At 43.2% G+C, this 24353-nt stretch overlaps 1 protein-coding gene across 1 annotated transcript in view; it reads right to left on the bottom strand.

Moving 5' to 3' along the window:
- Positions 1-24353, bottom strand: part of LOC144763843 (mitochondrial amidoxime-reducing component 1-like) — a 318064-nt gene that overhangs the window by 165948 nt on the left and 127763 nt on the right. The window contains exon 3 of the mRNA XM_078649815.1: positions 21315-21480. Coding sequence (XP_078505941.1) covers positions 21315-21480 — 166 coding nt within the window. The remainder of the gene's footprint in view (positions 1-21314; positions 21481-24353) is intronic.

Below are 24353 nucleotides of genomic sequence, written 5' to 3'. Positions count from 1 at the left end.
TGAAATGGCCCTGGGACACCTTGGAAATCGGACGCTTGTCTGCTAGGTCTTGGACCCCATTCTCGAAAGCGTCCCCTCCGCCTTGAGGATTCAACAAAAGTTTTGGGGGCCCCCGACTCCTGCAGGCTTCTGGTGGGGAGCGGCTGCCATGATTGCTCGTGGAATGACCACGACGGAGCCACGAGATGGTGGTGCTTTCATGCTGACGCCAGCTTGAGTCTGAAACATCCAGAAACAAGGTGGGGCTTTCATCGTTTGGGAAAAAAAAAAGTTTTCATCCAATGAAAAGTGTTATTTTTAGGTCATATGATCAAGCCTTCCATCATTAGGAAACCAAAAGTAAAATGAACCAATGAAAAGTTTTATAAACAAGTCACATGACCTGTTATGCGGCATAGGGTATAAAATGCGGAGAAAATACGTTGGCACGTGAGGCGGCGTCAGTAGCGGACCGATGTGCGAATAGGCCGAAGGCAACACAACGCGCCAAGATCCGGATGGCACCGAGGTGGTGTCCAGCAAGTTGCAGCACTGGTGTGGCCATCCTACAATGCTGAAAGTCGGCGTGGGGCGCCCCGTTGGCCTGTGAGTTCGCGTCAGTAGCGGACCGATGTGCGAATAGGCCGAAGGCAGCACAACGCGCCAAGATCCGGATGGCACCGAGGTGGTGTCTAGTAAGTTGCCGCACTGGTGTGGCCATCCTACAATGTTGAAAGTCGGCGTGGGGCGCCCCGTTGGCCTGTGAGATGGCGTCAGTAGCGGACCGATGTGCGAATGGGGCCAAAGGCAGCGCAACAATATTTTCTGAATAGAAGACACCACAAGGCGCTGAGATGCCAAGATCCGGATGGCACCGAGGTGGTGTCTAGCAAGTTGTGGCACTGGTGTGGCCATCCTACAATGGTAAAAGTCGGCGTGGGGCGCCCTGTTGGCCTGTGAGATGGTGTCAGTAGCGGACCGATGTGCGAATGGGGCCAAAGGCAGCGCAACAATATTTTCTGACTAGAAGACACCACAAGGCGCTGAGATGCCAAGATCCGGATGGCACCGAGGTGATGTCTAGCAAGTTGCTGCACTGGTGTGGCCATCCTACAATGCTGAAACTCGGCGTGGGGCGCCCCGTTGGCCTGTGAGATGGCGTCAGTAGCGGACCGATGTGCGAATGGGGCCAAAGGCAGCGCAACAATATTTTCTGAATAGAAGACACCACAAGGCGCTGAGATGCCAAGATCCGGATGGCACCGAGGTGGTGTCTAGTAAGTTGCACTGGTGTGGCCATCCTACAATGCTGAAAGTCGGCGTGGGGCGCCCCGTTGGCCTGTGAGATGGCGTCAGTAGCGGACCGATGTGCGAATGGGGCCAAAGGCAGCGCAACAATATTTTTGGAATAGAAGACACCACAAGGCGCTGAGATTCGGTTAGCACCGAGGTGGTGTCTAGCAAGCTATGCAGCTGAGTTGCGTGCGCACTTGCGGCGAATAGGTCGAAGGCAGCACAACAATGTTTTCTGAATAGAAGACACCACAAGGCGCTGAGATTCGGTTACCAACGAGGTGGTGTCTAGCAAGTTGCTGCACTGGTGTGGCCATCCTACAATACTGCTCCGAATAACGGCGTGGGGTGCCTGAAGGGGGGGGGGGAGGCGGCGTGAACGGGCCTTCCTAGGTGGAGGCTCGTCTGCTGTAGTGGGGCGCCCCTTTACCGTTTCAGTTGCCATTCAGCTGAGTTTCGGCCGCTCTTGATGCTACAGCGACAGGCGGCTGCAACAGGACTCTCAAAATGGCGGCCTGTTCTTTGGATTTGGGCCTGGTCCACTAAAATGGCCCTGGGACACCTTAGAACTCGGACGCTCGATTTTTTTTTCCTTTCCTCTACATGCAAAAAAAGGTAAATGCCCGGTACGTTATACGCTTCATCTGCCACGATGTACTCTACAGAGGAACCGAAAAAAAATATAGTTATGGTAACTATACCATGCATCGTCATATGGAGAGGTGGCACCAATTAATTATAGTGCTGCATAAAAGAGAGATTTGGAGGAGAACCCCCGACCTGCCAGTACATTCATCAAAGAAGTGGCACTGACAGCATCAGAGGCAAGGGAAACGGTCCCAAATATTTAGAAGAACTTTGGAAAGATTAAAATGACATGTTTAGATTGTGGCAAATTAATTTCATGTGGACAGATGAGTATTACTCTATAAATACAGCATATGAACATCATCATAGTCGATGGTTGGTAGAGACATTTTGACTATATCCTGGACCTGCCCGTCCTCGCCCAAAATGGCGCCGGAATAAATGGGACTCGTAACTCCTTGTTGTGTACTGGTTGCAGAACCTTGAAATCACGAGATACGTATGCAGTTTTGAAACACATGGCGGGCGGGGACGAGAATTGATTGAGTATTTCGACATCCCTATTTATATTAAGTTCTGATGTGTTATTGATTACTGTACTATTGAAAGTTCGAATTAACGTCACCCGTGGTACTTGCCCGCAAATGTATATCTAGATAATTTTATTGTAACTGGCCCTGTCGTATTTTAATTATAAAATGTACGTCCACCGATTCCGCAACTGTTAGACACCTTAGTTCTTGCAACCTAATGGCCCGCCCGTTACGTTCCTCTACAGTGTAAATGTCTACTCATCATATACGATTACAGTTTGCTCCGTGGCCGGCCCACGTGGTTATAGGCTCGTATTTGTATAATGAAATTTTCACAATAAAGGTTTTTAAAAGAAAACATGGTAGTAGTATATACATTGGTAAAGTTTTTAATAATAGTCACTGTTTTAGAATCATTAAAAGGCAAGTGAAATAAAGCAGACCAATTACATGAAGGGTAAAAGGTATAATACGCAGGAACGCAGTAAAGATAAATGGTCAAGGGCTGTTGTGTTTTCTACTCCTGCAACATAAAGTGATCGATAAGAATCTCACATTCAGGCGTATCGGCGACTAAGACAGCAGGTCGACCCTCTTTTGCTCAACGGCTCCGTCATGGGACGAAGAAACGCCCTTTTTCTCGAAAAAAGAATATATTTTACTTGCAGGACAGTTGTAAATTTTCCGGGAAAGTACATTAGCCTGGAACATTATAACATATATTTAAGAAAAAATAATGTTCGGAAGTAATAAAAAGCGTAATTTTTAGGTCATATGACCAAGCCTTTCATCATTAGAATAAGAAAAGTAAAATGAACCAATGAAAAGTTTTATTAACAAGTCACATGACCTGTTATGCTTACGTTACGCGCTGCGCGTCGCGCCCCGGATGACTTCCGGATGCGCTAACGCAGCGCGTCATATGACGCATTACGCGACAACGCAGGTCCAGAATATAGTCAAAATGTCTCCACCAACCAGCGGTCGGAACACAACCCCTTTCAGCAGGCTAAATAGTTCTGTTAAATGACAACAGAAGGGACAGGCAACAAGAACCATCAGTCAAAGAGGGGAGGGCTAGTTCTTCTCTACCCGGTTACATTGGGGCGCTACCGGAACTGATCGAATTGGTAGTCTACAGTGTTTCTGGATGTTTCAGACTGAAGCTGGGGTTAGCATGAGAGCACCACCATTTCGTAGCTCCGTCGTGGCCATTCCGCGAGCAATCATGGCAGCCGCTCTTTATCGTTATTTTGGGCGGGGTGGGTGGCGGAGCCGAGCTGCATTGCAGCCATCATGGTGTGGAGTTCAGTTCATCTCACTAGTTTCGTATTTGTCATGAGGGGTTGTTCCTAATGTTTCTATTTTAGCGAGGTCAAAAAGAGATCCCATTAGTGGCCTACTGATTTTGCTCGATTCCTTTTGTATTTTTACACGATTTTTCGTTATCTGCAAAGACTAAACAGAGTATTGCGACTCTGTGTTTGTTTGTAAATAGAGAATGAACCAAAGAGAACCAATTCTAAAACAGTAAATGCTTGGATAACAATCAATCAAATGGAGAGAGAAGCAGGCACGACGTATTACAACGGGGGCAAAGGCCTGCGTTAACTACCTTTCACTATCTGCAAAGAGAGAGTACTCCTAATAGAAATGAGGGGGGGGGGCAGCATTCAAAGCAGATCAGTGTGCATAAACACGAAAATGTTTTTACTTACCACGTACTTGACATTCGACAGCTTATGATATTTGCTATTAAAAAACCATTGAAATTCACTGAAAAAACCATAGGTTATAGACCATATATAGTTAGGAATTAGCATTTACAAAACCTTGAAAATTCACTGAAAAAACCATAGGTTATAGACCATATATAGTTAGGAATTAGCATTTACAAAACCTTGAAAATTCACTGAAAAAACCATAGGTTATAGACCATATATTGTTAGGAATTAGCATTTAAAAAACCTTATTTTACCCACACAAAACCATTGAAATTCCATATATAGTTAGTTGCACTAACTATATATCGCGCACCCGCAATCCACTGCTGATGATGTCACATATTACATCATTCATGACATGGTCGTGACATCACTGATGACATCACTGATGACATCTCAAATGACATCACTGATGACATCACTGATGACATCTCATTTGACATCAATGACCACATCACTGATGATATCATTCATGTGACAATACAATGCATCTCCTCACATTTTAATATAACCTCTGTTTCACCCAGTGTTAAATACAGAGTATAATTTTTGAAACCATTGACACACCAATACTAGTTACTACATACGCACTCACTGATTCCTACGTCTACACACACCTTCACTCATTCACCCATACAATCATTCATACATACAATCACTCATCTTTACAACACTATCATATGCACTCATACACCTATACAGACACTCACAGTCTGCCACTCATCCATGGAGTTACTCACACACCTAGTCAGTCCTGTAAAGAATCAATGACACTTCCATTTTCTTGTCTATACAGTTAAACATAGAGCACCTTACATTTTCAAACATATACTAACACATACTTACCTTCTTATACAATCATTGATACAAGTACACATTGATCTGCACAGAGTCACACACCTCCCAGCCAGCCACACACACACTCAGTCTCCCATACAAATACTTGGGCAATCAATTAATAACCCATATAGTTACTCATATAGCTACTGATCAACACATGCAGCAGTTTACAGAACAACAGACATAATGATGCACAAATTAAGACAGTTTAGTCACTAACCCATGCACTCAGTGAGACACATTTAATCACTCAGTCATACAGTCAGTCATGCACCTACTAAATCCTTCGTCCAGACACTTACACATCCACTCATTCTTCAATTTGTAAGACATATTTAAACTTTACAGAAACAAAAAATCACTGGATGTTGTTATCAGTCATGTCATCAGTGATGTCATTTGAGATGTCATCAGTGATGTCATCAGTGATGTCACTGACCATGTCATGAATGATGTAATATGTGACATCATCAGCAGTGGATTGCGGGTGCGCGATATATAGTTAGTGCAACTAACTATATATGGAATTTCAATGGTTTTGTGTTGGTAAAATAAGGTTTTTTAAATGCTAATTCCTAACGATATATGGTCTATAACCTATGGTTTTTTCAGTGAATATTATCTATGCATGTGCAGCACAGATGTTTAACACATTGTGGATTGCCTCATCCACAATTTATGACTTGTATATACCCAAGTCACAGCATAGCATATATATTTTAAGTGGACTCCGCGCACCACAATCTACAGCTTTGTACAGTAAGTTTGGTGAATTTGCACAAGTGCTCTACAAAAGGGCTTCTGGTGGTACCCCACCACTGAATTCTGGGTGCTTTAGTTCTGAACCGGCAGTTATCAGAAAGTGGGAAGCAGCCCATGCCTTAGATCTGACTGGCTTAAAGCATTACCTTTTTTTCTCCTCTTTTATCATAAAATTAGGTCTTTCCAACTGGTGCTGAGCTGCAGCAATAAGTATCGCTAAATGCATAAATGCAAAGGCTGTTAGGCTGGTGGACTGTGACTGGGGAGAGGGAGGTTGTCCGTCTTTGATCTGAGCGTTCAAGTACATTGACTGCTCTATAGTCATTCATCGCTTACAAGTAGTCCAAAATGCAGTGGCCAGGCTGCTCTTCCACCTTTCAAAGCATACATCAGTGTCAAATCTGTTCCAAGAGCTTCACTGGTTGACCATTGACAAATGAACACAGTTTAATGTATCCATTGCTATATGCACAAGGCAAGATTTGCACAGCCCCACAATAGATTCAAGATCTGGTGGCACATTATCAGCCAGCATGTACTCTTCGATCATCAAACCAGTCCCTCTATAAAGTGCCAAGAATGTATCTAGTGTGCATGGGTGGGGCGGTCATTTTTGTACCTTGGCCCAAAGGTATGGAACAACCTTCTGGAATCGTTGCAAAGCTGCTACTCCCTCAATGTTTTTTGGAAGGGATTGAAGTTCTGGTTGCTTTAAATTGGGAGCTGATTTCACTTAACCTGCGTTTAACACCAGGAAACCTCCTGGGGTAGCTGTGCACTTTACAAGACGCAATAATAATCATATACAGTAATGGAGACTCAGTCTAAAAGAAAATGACTTGCAACTTAAGATTTCAAAATGTGACTGTCAAAACTTGATGACTTACAAATACACAGTTTTCCAATACTGTGTCCTCCCAAATGGCACAGTGGATGTGATTTAATATTTGATGGGCGTGCAAAGAAAGGTATTTTCATGCTCATGGATTATTTTAGCAAGTGGACATAGACTGGTATGGTGAATACTGTTTTTCTAGTGTGCCTATACATTCCTTAAGTGGACTACTCAGAGAAGGAACACTGTGTATTCTTGTAGTTGATAATGGTGTACAGTTTGTATGCGATCAAATGAAATATTTTCTTGAATATGCGAATACAGAGCATTGTGTTGCTTTATTGTACAGTCATTGTAGTAACAGACTGGTAGAACACTATAACAGGGTAGTGAAGGGAACCATACAACTAGGGGTAAAAGGGAATGTATTGTGGAATAAAGGGGTGCTAAAAGAAGTAGGGTTGTTTAGGACCCAAACTAATGCTATGATTATTATTGGTAGTTTATGAATTTAACAAGGGACTACACTTTCCAACTTCATAAAAACATCCTGGTTAGATCTAAGAACAGTATTAAGAGAAACTCTATTGAACCACTGGTAAATGTGGCAAAAGCTGCATTTCCTAGAGAAACACATTAGATTCAAGCAATACCAACATTTTTCAGGTAAAGAAAACAACACAATAAAATACTTAAAAATAAGAGAAAAACTGAATACGCAAAAGAGCACTTAAAGCATCATAATCAAATGTTAATGTTTGGGGGAAAATAACACCAAGAAAACACAAAGCTTCAGTTACTGATTGACTAGGACCCAGGTGCAATGTTAAACCGACTGCAATGGTGTTGGGCTTGGGTAAATCACACCAGTGAAAGTTTTTACCTTAGGACCTGGAACATTATTTAGAGCTTGGCAGAGCAGAACATCTGCTAAAAAGTGGCATTGACATCAATTCACTCTTAATATGGCACCACTTTTTGGCAGATGTTCCCACCAGCCCACCTATAAATATTCCCTTTAAGTCTTTTTCCTGGTGCTCCACATACTCCAGCGGGGAAATGTCAGAAGCTGAAGCTTGCGATGGCTCAAGAAAGTCTGATATGCCATCAGCAAGCTTCATCTGAATCTATTGCTTTTAGAGCCAACATCCCCAAGCAAGACAATACTGGATTCCATAGGCTATGATCGTGCTCCACCACTGAGACAGATTTGTTTCTTTGCACTGTTCCAAGGATTTATCATCAGACTTAATTTTTTTTGATTCTCTGATTCCACCAGCGAGGCAAGGTTGGAAGCTGTAGATGGGCAAGTACCCACAAGGCCAGAAACCTTTACCATAGGTTCTGCGGAACCACTTTTTAGCTTTCAGCTGCTTTTGTTTTGCCTGTGGCCTGTATATCCTCCCTCAGGAAACCTCTGTGCCTTTTATCACTTCTTCACAGGTGAAGAAATTGACAAAGTCACACTTATAGTCTCTCCTGCAGCTCCGCGGTCCCAGGCCTTTCACCAACCAGGGCTCTGCAGGATCCATATTTCAGTTGTCAGCTGTCTCTCTGTAGCAGTATTCTTTATTCCAGCTTCAAAGAAGAGTCATATTCTTGAAAGAGGTTTCCCTCCCATTTTATGAATGTTGTAAAGGGGTTGTGTTACGGAGCCAGCCTTTTCCGGTAAACGTCGTTTACAACGCAGTGTTTACACCGCACGACCTTTACCACGCTGCCATTACAACGCATGTCGTTACTACGACTTGCGCTGGATGGCGCTGTTGGTTAAGGAATATTGTAATTTTATATTCCAACACCTTCCCTACTGTTACGTGGACTGGTGTTGTAATATAAAATTATATTAATCCTCAATCCGCGCCCTCCAACACAAGTCGTTGTAACAACTTGCGTTGTACAATCCGCGATGTAAAGTACCGCAATCAAAATGATCGCGTTGTACTGTCATACATCCGTCTTTTCCTGTGCTCTAGCTAGTGATTGGAAAATCCCTACACCCAATCATGATATTGTTCTCACATAATTCCCTGTAGTGGGGCTGAGCCTTGCATTCACACAGTGTTAAGTTAGCATGAGCTTATTAGAAGTTTAAACACCATTTTACCTTTTGCTGTCTTTTGCACACGGCACACACTGTAGCTAGTGTTTAGAGTTAGGCTGAGTGTTTTGCTTCACATGAGAATAACTTGGTTTTCTACATTGCTAGACTTGCTTCGTAAGCTTAGTCTGAACATTGAGTGCCGAGGCCTTCAAGGTTATATCAACACTGTGGCTATTGTTCGAACTGATCAGTGCATGTTCTAGCCATAGCACATATGCAGCTGTGGCCACCTCAGATACTGGCGCCTTTAATAATGCACTGTGTAGGCATGATTGTAGACACTTGGAGAACATTCATATGCTGAGAGCTTGTGCAGAACTCGATGTGATTCACTACTGCTAATCTATGAGGTATGGGGTCGCCTATGCAAGCCTAAGAGACCTTCTTTAGTTATAAAACAACCTACTAGCAAGGGAGGGTGAAATATAGGTATATATTTAACCTGTTTCCATTTAGCATTATAACATGCTTTCTCCCTTTGTATTTTATGGAATAGTAACTATGCTGACAATCTTATTTCTTATCATATGTCTGCTTGTATTAGCTAAGATGCTGCACCTGAGACCAAGGCGTTAAATAAATATTTTAAACTTGCTTGTGTCTCCCTTTACTCCATGGTTTGGACTGGTATGAGAGAATAACGAAAGAGTGCTCATGTTTCCCACCTTACCCGAGGTATCCTAAGTCGCATTTTCTGGGTTGTCTAATCATTGGTAACTTTGCTATAGCACAAAGAGCTAATGAGCCACTGATGCTAGTCTGGTAGGGGATTTTGGGTACTAATGTGAGTTTTTGGCACACCCTAATTCACTGAGGTCCTGAGTCTCTGTGCACAGTTCTGTGTCTGAGCAGAATCCTTGCAACATGGCGCCCTAACAGTGGTGGTCTTATTACATGACGCTTGAGTTGTGCTTATATCAGTCCTTAACCCCTTCACTATTGTTTCTGGTTGATAGTGGTGATGGATAAACCTACCTATAGTTACATAGGTCTTTTCAAGCTTGAATCTTTCAAAACGGTTTCCTTTTTGAATTACTACCCAGTTGTGCTACATTGCTTTGCATTGTACCTCTTCTTTTCTGTGTCATTATGGGTGATGTTGACATACCGCAGCATAGTCGCATTGCAGTCTGCAATCATTTGCTGGCTTTTAACGTACCTTTGGAGGGCATGGCGGTTATTTTGGTAGTGAGTGCTGCGATAGCTTACCCGTTGGAGATTTTTTACTCATTGGTGACATTTCACGCTGTGGATGCGGCTACTCAGGTGTTTCACACTTATACTCACAGAGCCGTGCCCGTGGAATGTGTTCCTTACAGGACATAGGAAATTCCGATTTCTGCATGGCAGCACCGTGTTTGGTTTAATGGCGCCCTTCCCCACAGTTTAACGGCAATTAGATTAGGTCCTTTTTCCATTCCAAGCGCTTCTTGGCCTGTTTTGGCTGGATTTACCCCGCATCCTCGTGCGGGGCAGTCCCCGTTGCTGAATTAAGGCCCCTATATACCTCTGAAATCGGGGTTATCAGGGACCTAGTTCTATACATTACCCTCAATTTCCAGGGCGGGGTCCCTGGTGTTGTGGCACTTCCAGCTCGACCGAGCGGAATGAAGCTTAGTCCTGTGATGGTCAATGCGGTTATGGGCAAGCGTCCCCGAGATAAGGATTATATGCCTTTATGGCTTGCTAAGAAGTTTGACCAGTTAGAGGCAGTTTTCCCTAATTCGAGTCCTGTAGAAAAACACAGGATTCCTACAATTAGTTTGTCCAAGGACTTGGTACCGGAGGCCGGGGTTCTGAGTCATGGGGTAGAATCTTTGCGGCAGTGTATTTATTTATTTTATTTATGTTCTTATATAGCGCAGGACTCAACCCCCGAAGGGGTATCTCCACGCTTACGCTTTACCAAAAGAACCTAAACCTGGTCATGGACTGTGGGGAATCAGAGAGGTGAAACCTTAACCGGTAGGAAATAAATACGTTTTTAAGGTCTTCCTGAAGGTCTGAAAGTTGGTGATTTGTTTGAGGGTTGGGGAAAGTGAGTTCCACAGAATGGGGCCTTTGTAGGAGAGGGCTCCACCTCCCTGTCTAGCTTTTTTTATCCTAGGAACCTGGAGCAATTGCTGACTGCTAGAGCGCAAAGTGCAACCAGGATTATAGGGGATGAATTTTTCTTTTAGGTATTTAGGTCCATTGCCATGCAGACATTTATGTATTGTGCAGCAGATTTTGAATTTTATACGCTGCCTAATCGACAACCAATGAAGTTTGTCCAGGAGGGGACGTGAAGCAGTCCTTGGCTGAGCATTGAGAACTAGTCTCGCTGCAGTATTCTGGACCACCTGTAGTCTCTGCAGTTGTTCCTCATTGGCCGAGATGAACAAACCATTGCAGTAGTCTAGTCTACTGATCACCAACGTCTGGACAAGTGTTTTCCGAGGTGCTTCGGCACTCCGTCAATGGCTGCCCTTCCGACGGTCATTTAGCGTGTTCAAGATAAACACGGACCTGAGGCTGCAGTTGAATTGGGAATGAGACTCGTGGGCTCATTTGACGTAGTTTCCGATCTCGTCCTTTCTAATAAAAGGGAGATGCGGTAAACTTCCAAGTGTCTAATGCTTTGCACGAAGTCCCAGATGCCGATAAACCCCGTCAGTTACTGAGAATTATGACGGCGGCTTATAAGACCATAGGCAGTAATAGTTTAGGTGTCAAGCCCTTTTCTACCAAAGAGAAAAAACAAACTCAGGGGTCGAAGTCTGAGAAAGACGATCAACCCAAAGCTCCAAAGCAAAATTGGAACAAAAATAAGCGTCAGGGAAAACAACAACAGAAACAGAAGTCCCGTCCCACGTCACCAGTGCCTGCGTCTACTGAACGCGCTTATGACTTGCGCAACCGTGCTATGATTAAGTCACCTGATCGTTTTCAGGTTCCTGATCAACGTTCTCCTCATTCTTTACAGGACACATCAGCCTCATCGTCCGGTGATGGAGGCGGCGGCAAAGGATGGGGTGGCCAGCGGAGTCGCGACCAGCCCAGCCCGAAAGACGGAAAAGGCGAGCAGGATGATTCTTCGCAGAAAAGACCCCAGTTTCAGAAAAAGAAAGTTGCAGCTTTAACAGCAAGATATGCCACAGATAGTGAGAACGCAGCTTCGGAATCAGACATGGGCGCTGACGTTGTTGGACAGCGCGGTGGAGATTACCATTGTCCGAGAGGCCCTGCGTCCACTACTGAAGGTGACAGCGACTGACCAATTCATTGTTGTTCAGACAGCTGATACTAGAGTAGCTCCCCCTGATAGGCTTGTTGAAATTGACTTTTTAATTGAAGGTGACATACAATGTACCATAAAATGGGTATTTTGGGAAAATCTTACAACTACCTATGACATTTTGTTAGCGGAGGCTGACTGGCCCCCACCTTTGTTCTCGCAGCTCCGAGAGGGGAGGAGGTAATCCTCCCTAGTTTCGCGTACACGTGTCTAAGGACTATGCGCTGAATTTTGCAGAAGAGTGGGCTAAAGCCCTTGCACCTGCTTTGTACCATACTCACTGTGGTTGGGATAAATTCTCCCCCCAACATGAGATTTCCTTATGGTCTATGCCACAGCCTCAACCTCAATATCCCATGCGGTGTGAAGCGAAAGCTTCCATGGCAGTAATCCTTGAACAATTGGAATATCAAGGTGTGATTGAAACTTGTGTGTCTCCGATGAATAGCCCTCTATTTACTTTGACCAAGCCTGATGGTTCTTACCATTTGGTATTGGAATACCGGCATTTAAACTCGCATTGCCGTACCCGTGCAGTACAGAATACCCACGCTCTGCCCTAGTAGATGGTCTTGTGCGTAAGAGGTTTAAAACCACACTTGACATATCCAATGTTTTTTTTGCCCACAATCTGTCTGGTTTAAGTGGTCAATGGACCAGTTTTACCAGCGGTGGCAAACAAAGACATTTTAAACGTTTAGCTATGGGCTATAAGAATAGTCCGGGTGTGTTTGCTGCCCGTATTTTCTCTCTTTTTGAGAGAGTAGACCCAGGTTCGTGTTCGTATGTGGATGACATTTATCTCACAGACGACGAACTATGGGCGCATATGTGCCGCGTTGACCGCATAATTTGTAATTTTGCGGACTTCGGTTACAAATTTAACTTTGCAAAGTCTCACATTGCAGAGTATACAGTATTGTTCCTGGCTATGAGCTCAACAATGAATGTCGAGGATTGGCTCCTCACTTCTTGGAGAAATGCGCACAACTGCGCGCTCCTACAACACTGAAAAAATTGCAATCCGTGCTGGGATTTTTGAATTTCTGGCGTACATACATTCCCGAATATGCCCAGCGTATCAAGCCATTATATGCTTTGATACAACCAACTTTTACCAAATTGTGCTGGCTGCCTGAACATTCAGCCATTTTGCAATCTTTGCAGGCTGATCTTCTAGAATTTAAATTCTTACTGACCCGTGATAACCACACCAACCTGGTGATAAGAATCATCCCTGGGGCGGTGGGTTTCACATACCTTACTTTTAACAAAGGTGACACTGGACCTATCGCATACAAGTCAGACCTGTACACTTTGGCTGAAATGCGGTTTTCCACTGTGGAAAAAGTTTTGACAGCAGTGCAAATGGCGATTCTGAAGGGGATTCTGCAGGGAAAGCGCATGTTGGTTGTTACACCGTATCCTGCCTTGGAGGCAGTAACGAAAGCCAGTGTACCTAATTCTAAAGCTTTGCACTCACGGTGGATACAATGGGCATCATCATTGACGTCTCCGGATGTCACGTTAATTTTTGACGCCTCCTTACAGTTGCAGTAGTTTTTGCAGTATGAATGTATTCATCCTGCCCTATTGACTATGCACCCTTTGGAGGATTTCCATTGTATCGTTTACACTGATGGTTCAGCGCAAGTCGTACATGGGTCTAAGCACGCATACGTCTCAGCTTGCGCAATTGTGGTTGGTACGATAGTGAATGGTGAATGCAAGTCCGATGTCGTACACACACAGACATTAGGGGACTGTACCGCCCAATTGGCAGAGCTCCGTGCTCTGATGCTTGCATTGGAGTACGCAGATCCTGGTGTGACTACTCTTATTGTGAGTGACTCTTACTACTGTGTCCAGTCTTACAATGAAAATCTGTTCTTTTGGATTCAGAACGACTATTGTGATTCCAAAGGTAGCACAATAAAACATAAAATGATCTGGGTTCGAGTGGCTGAACTTAAAGAGCAACTGCCACTCGTGTATGTAATTCATACTCTTGGTCATCAGCGTGTGGGAGTTCACGCTGTTGGCAATAGTCTGGCCGATGAGGCCGCGAAGACAGAAGTTTCGACATATTTGGTTGCAGCAGTCAAACGTTCCAAAACGAAGATTGGTGATGACATCTTGGCAGCAATTGCCGCTACTGAGAAGGGAAGTAAATACCCTACTGGATTTCCTTCAAAGTATTCTTGTCATTTAAGTCCTGATAAAGTTCCTTATGTGAAAATAACAGACGTTGGTGACAGATTGATTCCCAACGCGGACCGCAGGTCAACGCTGATTACAGCTGCTCAATAGGGTGTTGCGTCCGCGCATACAGGCGTTTCGGCTACTGTATCTCAGTTACAACAGCTATTTTGGTGGTGGGGACTGTATAAACAGACGAGTGAATATGTCCTTAAATGTGACATTTGTCAACAGATCAAGCCCTCGACTGTTACGTGTCCGCCTTTTGGGTGCCGATTGGGTGTGTTTATTTAGATCACTGCTGTCCTTTTTCCTCTGCTACTGCGTATAAGTACATCTTAGTTGCAGTTGATTCTTGCACGAGCTTTGTATGGGTGTGGCCCCACCGAAGTGCTGATTCACGAACTGTCATAAGGGATTTGCGTGTCTTTGTGGGAACTTTTGCGTGTGGCACCTTCCATTCGGACCAGGGTCCAGCGTTCGCCTCTAAGGCATACAAGGATGCCATGAGTTCATTGGGGGTCCAGGTCAAATTTTCGTCTCCATACCAGCCTGAGGGTAATAGTGTTGTGGAGCGGATGAACCGTGACTTAAAGCAATCCTTGACAGCTAGGGTTATAGGTACCGGCCGGAACTGGCTAGCCCGTCTCAATAGCGTACAGCGTGCACTTAATAATCTCCCTAGTAGGTCTCTGGGTGGGCGGACCCCATACGAGATGCTCTTTGGGATCAAAATGTTTGTCCCGGACCTTGAAGGGCTAGACCAGGCGGCGGCAGCTGCCCCCTTTGACGTAGATGAACATTGTAAAGTTTTACAGACTCTACAAGAGACGAGAGACAGTCTTGCAAAGGAACACAAGCCCTCCACATCTGATGCTGCGTTGCAGATTCCGGTAGCTGGCTGGCTACCCCGAGTCAAAGAATTGGTCCGAGAGAAGGTCGAGAACAAGAAAGAGTTTGTCCCCTCATATCGAGCTCCAGTTCCTGTACTTGGTGTGCAGGGCACAAAAACAGTCGTTTTACCTCCACTTCCACGGCGTAAGGAAAAAAGGTACATCTCCATTGACAATGTCAAATTACACAGAGTGGCTGATTCTTCTTAGTATGACACCTGCGGTCCTGTGTCCATCAATACTGAGAAATTCTGTTTTGGCTCCAGCTCCTAACAACAGGCCTGAAGTTGCCATCGAGGTGCCTGCTGTTTCAAGTCCTTTATTGAATACCTCACCTGATGATCATCTTGATGATACTGAATATACTTACCCCACAGACCTGTCAATGCCAGATTTACAGAACTGTTTGGCGACTGAGTCCAGATTTTCATTTGACACAAACTCTACCACATCCAAGTCCCCTTCGAAAATTTCTGTTTTTGCAGCATGCTTTAAAAACAGTTTTTGATACCTCCATGGACTTACATCTGGCTGGTGCTTTTTTCAATTTTTTTGTTTATGTCATTTGAATTTGTGGTGTATTTTTTCCGTCTTGTGAGTGGACACTACATTGAAGAGAGAACATCTATTCGACTAATTAATGGAACATTGGCACCCCATTCCTCATCACACAGAATGAAGAGGGACCTGACTTTTGTAAACATTACTGCTTGGCCCGTCTTAGATGGGATTGTATGGGATGCTGTTAAATTTCAAATTCATGGTCCCACAGAGGTTATAAATGTCCCGAATGTCCTAAGAGTTTCTATGGGGGATGTGATTAAACAAAATATACGCTCTGATGATTGGGACGTTCAAGCCATAGAGGCTTTGTTTTCAGATTTAAAATATTATGCTGCTTTTGATGCTGAAGATTTATATTTATATTTGGCTAATTATGGTGATTTGTTCTGTTACCAACACTATGGCAATCACTACCTGCATAAGGCAAACACCAGGAGGAATATAGTTAATTATACGCAATGAGAACATTGGCCTGCTCCTGTTGAAGACAGCTCCAGTTCTCTTTTAAAGAGGTTCACATATTTTACTTATTTTAATCAGTCAAATCCTAATGCATTTTATTTTAAGATGACCAAAAAGTCATCTTCCAAAGTTAGACTTACCCACACAAAATTGTCATATTCCAAGTCCTTTCTTGACCAATTGGCTATTGGGGGCTATGAACTGTGAAAAGATACTATTGATCTTAAATCTGTTTGGGGTTCTAAAAGTTGGCAAGTGCAAGGCACTGAGGCTTTGCATCGTGCATGTCTCATCCCAAACAATATGTTGTTTTTGAATTCGACTATTTCACAAACCACCTGCTTTGGATTGGCTACTACTAAAAAAAATAGATGCTCCTTCTTTTCCAGAGTTGGAAGAGTACCCCGGTTGGGATAATAATACAAGTATATCAATTAGAGATTTACAGACTATGTTGCTGATTTTTACTTTTAACATATCCAGTTTGGATCCTAAGGGTAGGTTGTTGTGGCACAAAATTGCAGAATCTTGCCAACATCGTTTTCAGGGTTTAGCCCCTGGCTACACACAGGTTAGGGTGGATCCCCGTTTTGAGAATGACCATTCTGTAACTACCTATCCGTAGGCAAGCTGTGTCAGAATTGGCTCAATCACTCCACTTTAGCATCAGTTAAGCTTCATTTGTCTGAATTGACTGACGATGTGGATCTGAATGACTTTGTCAAGGGCCCTGCTTTCGGCAGATCCATTAGGTGAATATATGCTATTTACAACGAAGTGTGGAAGCTGTCCCAGATTGAGGCTGCTTCCTGCTTAAGAGCGATAGATCAAGCTAATTTAGAAAAGGTGCTCGCAGTTGTAGATAACAGCATTAACACGCTTTCTTCCCGCATTTACACATTAGATAATATTGTTTCGTCTGTTGTTGATATTGTGCAAGAAGATGTCTCTGTTTTGTACCATGGCCAAAATCAATTGCGTTCCATTATGCAGTTTGCATGTACTTTACAAACGTTAAAGGCAGGGAAGGTGCCTTGGGACTACATGAACGCGTCCTCATTATTTGCCCCTTTTAATTTGACTGACAAGCAGCAATTTATGTCTATGAAAGATGCAACTTTTTCTATGTTACATATTGAAAAGTTAGAACTTTTGCCATTTTTTTGTGGCCCAAACATATTCTGCTGTGTGGCTCGTCCATGGGTTAATGACATTACCTTTTCCTTTGTTCAAATTCGAAGCTTGCATGAAGTACTATGCAATCGGCAGGTATGACCCTCTGGGCATCACTTATCTCCATGAAGCTTGGTCACTACCATTTACCTACGGGTGCCTGAGGGAGGGAAAAGAGATTTTTTTGAATGGTGAAGATTGCAACACCTGATCACTCGTTAGTGTGTAGGAACATTCAATTGCATGGCTCGTGTAATCAAAATGCACCTAATTTGGCCTGTGTCTTAAAAGGTACACCGACACCTACTATCACACCCACATTCACATTACTAGCAAACGGTAGTTATTTACTTTTAAATATTGAAGATTGTTGTGGGATGCTGGCTGGATTTCCTTACATCGTTACGGTCTCCCGACGTGTAGTTTGTTGTAAAAATGTAATGTTTCCTCCTCCACATGGGAAGCTGGATGTTTCCATCTGGCCGGCGATTCCGACCTTGATAGCAGAGTTCAACAAGATGAGTCGAATAAGAGCTCTTTTGTCCCAGAAAGAAGTCGCCCTTACATCTGCCTGTGAAACATTTGTCCTTCACATGGCACCCGTACAGAAGTGCATGCCTTATTAAATATGGATCTGCCCCTGCATTTCGGGGAGTTAATTCACACTATCTTTAATGCTTCCTCGACCACAGGGCTGGCTCACTTTTTTAAAGTTGTTAGTAGTGGCCTTGTGACTTCTTTCCAAACTATATTCGGTGTGTTCCCGGCATTTTTTCATTCGATTTTCTCCAGCCTCTTTGGTGGATTTCCCTTGATGCTTGCTCGGGTTGCAGGAGTGCTTCTACTGCTTTGTTTATTTCAGAATGGATGCACATCCTGTGCCACGAGACGATTTGCCCCGGCTGTTGCTGCTCCGCAACCGAATGCTTGATTACTATGGAGCGCTGCCTCTGGCAACATTGAGTGCAGTTTAAGGATTATCGTTTCGATTTTCCTTTTTCACATGCGTCCAGCCTGTCTTTCATTGCCTGAGCTGCGATTTCGAATGGCCTCTTGATTTGTGTCTCTGCAGTATGGTGTCTCCCAACGCAGATTATGATCAACTGATGAGCCCCTTAGTTTCTCATGAATTGCTTTGTTCTGACGGCGGGATTATGGCCTTTGCAGCGATGCATGGAGTCCTGGGACATTGAAATATTTTTGCAGCGGTGCATGACTTCTGGGCACGCAGTTACATTGAAGTGAACCTGAGTTGTCCTCTGATGGTACTAGAGGCTCTGATTATTGAGGAACATGTATGTTCATTCCTGTTACTAAATTGGATGGCTGGAATGTTTTCGGATGAGAACAATAACTTCCTGTTGGAGGCTTTTGCAACATACTGTGCATATAACTGTTGGAGTGAGGTGCATTTCTCTCTCTCTTTCATGACCGATGTCACCTGCTGGACATCAGATTTCTTTTTACTATTTTTATTTTTTTAGGCCTATTGGCTTTACTGTGCCCACAAGTGATAACTAATTGGAATTGATCATAATTCGGAGTTTGCTCCTGTTTTTCCATTATGGCAAATTTGAACTTGATTCTATCTCTCGAACTTGAACTCTGGCGTTCCTGATTTGCCCCCATTACTTGTCCATGCTCCGATCAAGGGAGGGTGTAGTGGGGCTGAGCCTTGCATTCACACAGTGTTAAGTTAGCATGAGCTTATTAGAAGTGTAAACGCGATTTTACCTTATGCTGTCTTTTGCACACGGCACACACTTTAGCTAGTGTTTAGAGTTAGGCTGAGTGTTTTGTTTCACATGAAAATAACTTGTTTTTGTACATTGCTGGACTTGCTTCGTAAGCTTAGTCTGAACAGTGAGTGCTGAGGCCTTCAAGGTTATATCAACTCTGTGGCTGTTGTTCGAACTGATCAGCGCACGTTCTAGCCATAACACATATGCAGCTGTGGCCACCTCAGATACTGGCGCCTTTAATAATGCACTGTGTAGGCATGATTGTAGACACTAGGAGAACATTCGTATGCTGAGAGCTTGTGCAGAACTCGATGTGATTCATTACTGCTAATCTTTAAAGATATGGGGTCACCTATGCAAGCCTAAGAGACCAAATCGCGTACTCAAATTGCGATTCAGTTGCAGATTCCGAAATGCAATTAACATAACTTAACATGTGTCTTTGTAAAGCGCACGTTCACCCAAGGGTATCTTGGCCTTGAATAACAGATGTTTATTGTTATCCTACTCAATGGGACTCATTTTATCGCCCTCTTAAGGATGAAAGGCTGAGTGGACCAGCCAGGATTTGATCCTGTAACCATGAGGTCGAACACAGGCCCATGCAGTGGAAGCATTAGTCGACAAAGCCACAAGACCCAGCTCTAATTGGGCTATTGTACATTTAAAAAGGCCTTTTTGTGTTTGCAAATGGCCTGATTCTGCAAGTGTAAAAAAGATTTGTACATTTGGCCCTTTACCACCAACTCAAAGTTGGTGGTAATCCATTTGAAAATAGGAATTGGAAACAAATATTTTTTAAGAGCAGGCAGTGATCATTTTTGTTTTTGAAATGCATCCCATTTTCCTTCAAGGAAAATGGGCTGCATTTAAAAAAAACCTAAAGAGATAGCTTTATTTAAAGCAATAACAGACATGGTGATCGGCTGACTCCAGCACGCCACCATCCTCGTGATTTTTGCAACTCCCAATAGGTAGCAAACGTAGCCCTACCTCATTATTATTCATGAGGTAGGTCTATTTGCGACCCACTGGGAATCACAAAAAGTGTACAACATACTTTAGTACATGAGTGTTTGTGATTACTAAACAGCAAATCGCAAAACAATTGCTATTTGGTAATCACAAACACTAATGTTAGTACACCTGGCCCTTGGTCAACTGGTAAAAAAGGGGGGGAATTACATTTATAGGACCAAATTATTCATAAAATACGTTTATATGATTTAGGACATTTGAGAAATGTAGGGCTACACGTATGCACCATTAACCATTTTTGAGAGTTTTCTTACCACAGTTCCTGGTCAGCATGTGGGAATTCAGGTAACTGCAGGAAGAGTGTTCAGTAGCATAACATAACAAGCGATAATAACAAACATGCAGCGCAGACATTTCCCCTTCCTGGACTTGCTGCAACCGTAGAGCATTGACAGCGCTATCGTAGGGTACCAAGGCTACATTTGCAGCCTAGGGATCACATTTTAAACAAAGTTCAAAATATATATAACCATATTAAATATTGCAAACCTATGCTATTGTCCTCCATTTAAATTTGTGGCAGTCATTATTTGTGTTAATCCGTAGGCTTATGCCTACTAGATTATTGTCTAGCATGAAGTTCTCCAAGGATTCCGTACTCCTCATGGTGATCTGCAATAGATGTATATTCCAAGGAGTACTTCTGGAATTGCTAGTGAATTACTAATTACTCTCATTTTAACATGCGTAAACAGCACAAGTGTACATTTGCACATGCATGAATGTGCCGCATAAGGTTTATCCTTGGGTGGAAATAGTTTTCCCCGTTGAGAAATCCTTTCCCTAATTTTGCAGATGCTTCTTCCCTGTTTCTACTACAGCTCAGCATGTACTCCTGTCCTTGCCCCAGGAGTAAACCTCCAATCATATCCAGTGTGAGAATGTGTCTGCCAAAGTTTTTTGAATCCCCACACACAATCCTAGAAAAAACATAACCTGACCTTGGGAGCAAATTTGCTCATGTTCACATTTATACTGTATGGGTGGTTTTGTACATGCGGATAAATTTACATTTTGCGAATAGCAAACAAGAGTTTACATTCATAAATAAAGAAATGAATATACCCATGCTCAATCATATAGACAAACACAATGATTTATCATATTGCTAGGAGGCTTGGCACTATATAATGTTGGCTAAGAACACTTAACGGATAGAATGTGCTACAGACAACAAATGGCAAGAAGGTAACCATGGTGATTACAACACAATGACTAACATTCCAGTCTCTATACAATCTAACCAGATTGCACTAAGCAACCAACAAATGATTATCACAATCTATGTCTTAAAAATAAAGGCATCACCTGATCGTTTCGATGGTAGAGGGCAAACTCTTCTTTTGAGTTTCTCAGCTTCATGTGATTCTCAAAATGCACCAATCTATATGGCTCTGCGCCTTGCACAAAGGCATTAATCCAGCCGGCGGTCTCTTCTCCACAGTCTTTACCCTGCACATTACGGCCATTCATCCTGAAAGAAATAATTAGCATAGATGTGTGAATTTAGAGTTTGAAGAAACAGGCATTAGATGCTCGTGTCAAATGTATGTGTATGCTTAGTACACTCAAAAGGAACTGACATTTTGCAATAGTGACTATATTACATCTGACAAAAAATCTTTGTTCTCTTCATCCAACATGTCTGAATAAAATATTTACCCACCAAGAAGGGAGTGTCTTCCTGATGACAGTTGTGCTCAATTGAATCTCTATCAACCAATCATTGAGGGTGGGGCACAGTCCCATTGCAAAGTAGCTCACTGGCTGAACAGGACACATATCTGCAGTGTTGGTGTGGAAGGAGTTCAGAGCCAGGATAGGTTCTCCTAAAAAGTAGTATGGGCAAGGGCATGAGATGAAATAGAAAGCCATGACTGACTCCATGGGCCATATTACATAGAGTGCTTAGGGGCGCAGCGGGCATTTGCACCTGCTTTGCATACCTCAAAGCACTTTGGTATTACATAAGGGGCAGCAGACGCTTGTGTGGCCCGTTTGTAAAACCAATGGCGCTGGTGCACATAAAGCGCCAGCGCTATCTTCAAAGGGACATTCCATTATTTGTATGGGGTGTGCCCCATGCAAATGGGTGACTCTCTTTGCCTCACTGCCCATGCCATATTTCCAATGAGGCAAAGAAGCCCTCAGGAGGTGCACTGACAGTGCTCCACCTAAAAGATGGTGTACTGTCAGTGCGCTCCCTGAGCCCAGCCCTCTGGAGGGGGGAAACGAAGTCCTTTGGACCCCCAGACATCCCCTTGTAGGCGGGTGTAGTCACTGACTGCACTCGCCTGCAAGGGGATCTCTACTTCCCCTTAAAAGTGCAGGCGGGTTGCAGCCTGCACAGTGAAACACGGAGCGGCTTCAAAGCAGCCGCTCGGTATTTCACGTGAATGCGCTGCTCCCAATGCAGTACAAGTTTGCTTCAAATTAGATTTTTGGCATGCCCTAAATTTCTTTGACATTGAAAGTCCCATATATGTAGAAGTGTCACAAAGTTCCTAAGGACCGCTTCTAAATTTAGTTTGCACACTCAAGGTATTCAAAAACGGTATAGCTGGAATTGACAGTATGCCATTGTTGCACCTACAATGGGAATACATTTAAACAAGAGGCAAATTGCTTCATTAAAACTGGCATGGGATTCTATCTGGTCTGAAATTTTAAAACAGAAAGAGCAATGGCTGCATTAATCATCCGAAGTAAAGGGAGAGGCCTCCTTTCAAGACCCGCTTTCTATTCAGCTTGTATAAATGCTAATCAAACGTTGCCCATGCCTGGCCTCCTGGATTAAATACATTCCCATTGTAGGTGCAACAATGGTATACTGTCATATCCAGCTTCTACATATATGTGAATTTGAATGTCCTAAGTAATTTAGGGCATTTCAAATATCTAATTTGTCTGACATTTATTTGATTGAAGGAATTTATGCCCCAATCATTTGGTGTCTCAGTTTAGATAATTCTCGTCATGATGATGACCCTTCTCTAAATGCCTATGTTTAGGGTTCGAAATATCGACAAATAACATGTCTGGACTGTGTTTTTAAGAATCTTGATGGTGGATGTCAACACTTGTTTTATGGGTGTGGACTTCAAAACAATCTAGTGTCCCTATCAGCCACATGTATATATGTTGTACATAGCACAAATGCACTTTTCAATCGCTATATATCACTCTTGCTGCGCTGTTACTCTTTAGTACCGCCTTGTGCAAGTTTTATATTATACTGTGTGAATTTATCAATATATTCATAAAGTAGATATGTAAAAATAAATGCACTAAAATGCATAACTAAAACGTACTCATTTGAGAGGTTTTATCTACTTTCTCTAAAATAACACTGTTGCCATGGTAGTCAAGAGATACACTACCTCCATAGGGACCAGTTTATTGTTTAGTTATTGTCCAGCCCAGTTCCGTGGGTTACTGAGTTGGCCTTTTTTCTATTTAAAAAAAAGGCCATAAAACAACAGCACTGCCCTCTCTGGAGGTTAAAGGCTGCCCAGGCCTCTAACTTCCAGTCGTTCCTCCTCCAGGTCTCGCTTGATCGACAATCCAGGTCCTGGAAAGTGAAACATCCCCTTCTGAAAAGGAATTAAAGTGGCCAGTATTCTTTTGTACATTGGATCAAGTATTGTGGTACATATGTACTCTTTGGAGGACACAATCTCTTTTTTAAGCTTCGGATTAACAGCCAAACTAAGGATTAAGCTCTGAAACAACTGATATGCTTTTTCGGCCATTCTGTCACTCTTTTCATCCGGTCCTGTAGCAGATGCAACAATGAGATTGCTTAGCTCGTCGTACTGTTCTCCTTGCTGACTTCCTGTTGAAAACCATAAAAAGGAAGTAGTATTTGTGTCACTTGACTGACCCCCATTTGTCCACCTCCCTTGTCATGCTTTTCTAGTTGCGTCCCTTCCTCTTTGATGGACTTAGTCTGTGATTGGTCTGCTCAAACAGAGGTTGCAGCATGTAGTAGGTCTAGTTCCAATGTGTTGCCACCTGTCACCTCCTGGTTGAGGGATTTAACTGGTATTCTATTAGCACCCTGAAGGATCCTTAACTGTTTCTGGGCTTTAAAAGAATGACAGAAATGAGTACAGATTCTTCAGCAGGTGGGTAGCATGTTGCTGTCATCTTTGTTGAGGAAGTCCTGCACAATCGGATTGATGAAATGCCTAAGTATGGGCGAATTTTGCGAATTCACAATTTGCGAAATTGCGTATTTAAGGATTCGCAATCCGCAAAATTCGCGAACTCTCGCGGATTTTGCGGATTTTTTTTTGTGTTTGCAAGTGTTTCTGCCATTTCGCGAGGGTTTTTTACAAGTTCGCA

The sequence above is a fragment of the Lissotriton helveticus genome, chromosome 6, assembly GCF_964261635.1.
Source record: "Lissotriton helveticus chromosome 6, aLisHel1.1, whole genome shotgun sequence".
Classification (NCBI taxonomy): domain Eukaryota; kingdom Metazoa; phylum Chordata; class Amphibia; order Caudata; family Salamandridae; genus Lissotriton; species Lissotriton helveticus.
This window is presented reverse-complemented; position numbering and strand designations above follow the sequence as displayed.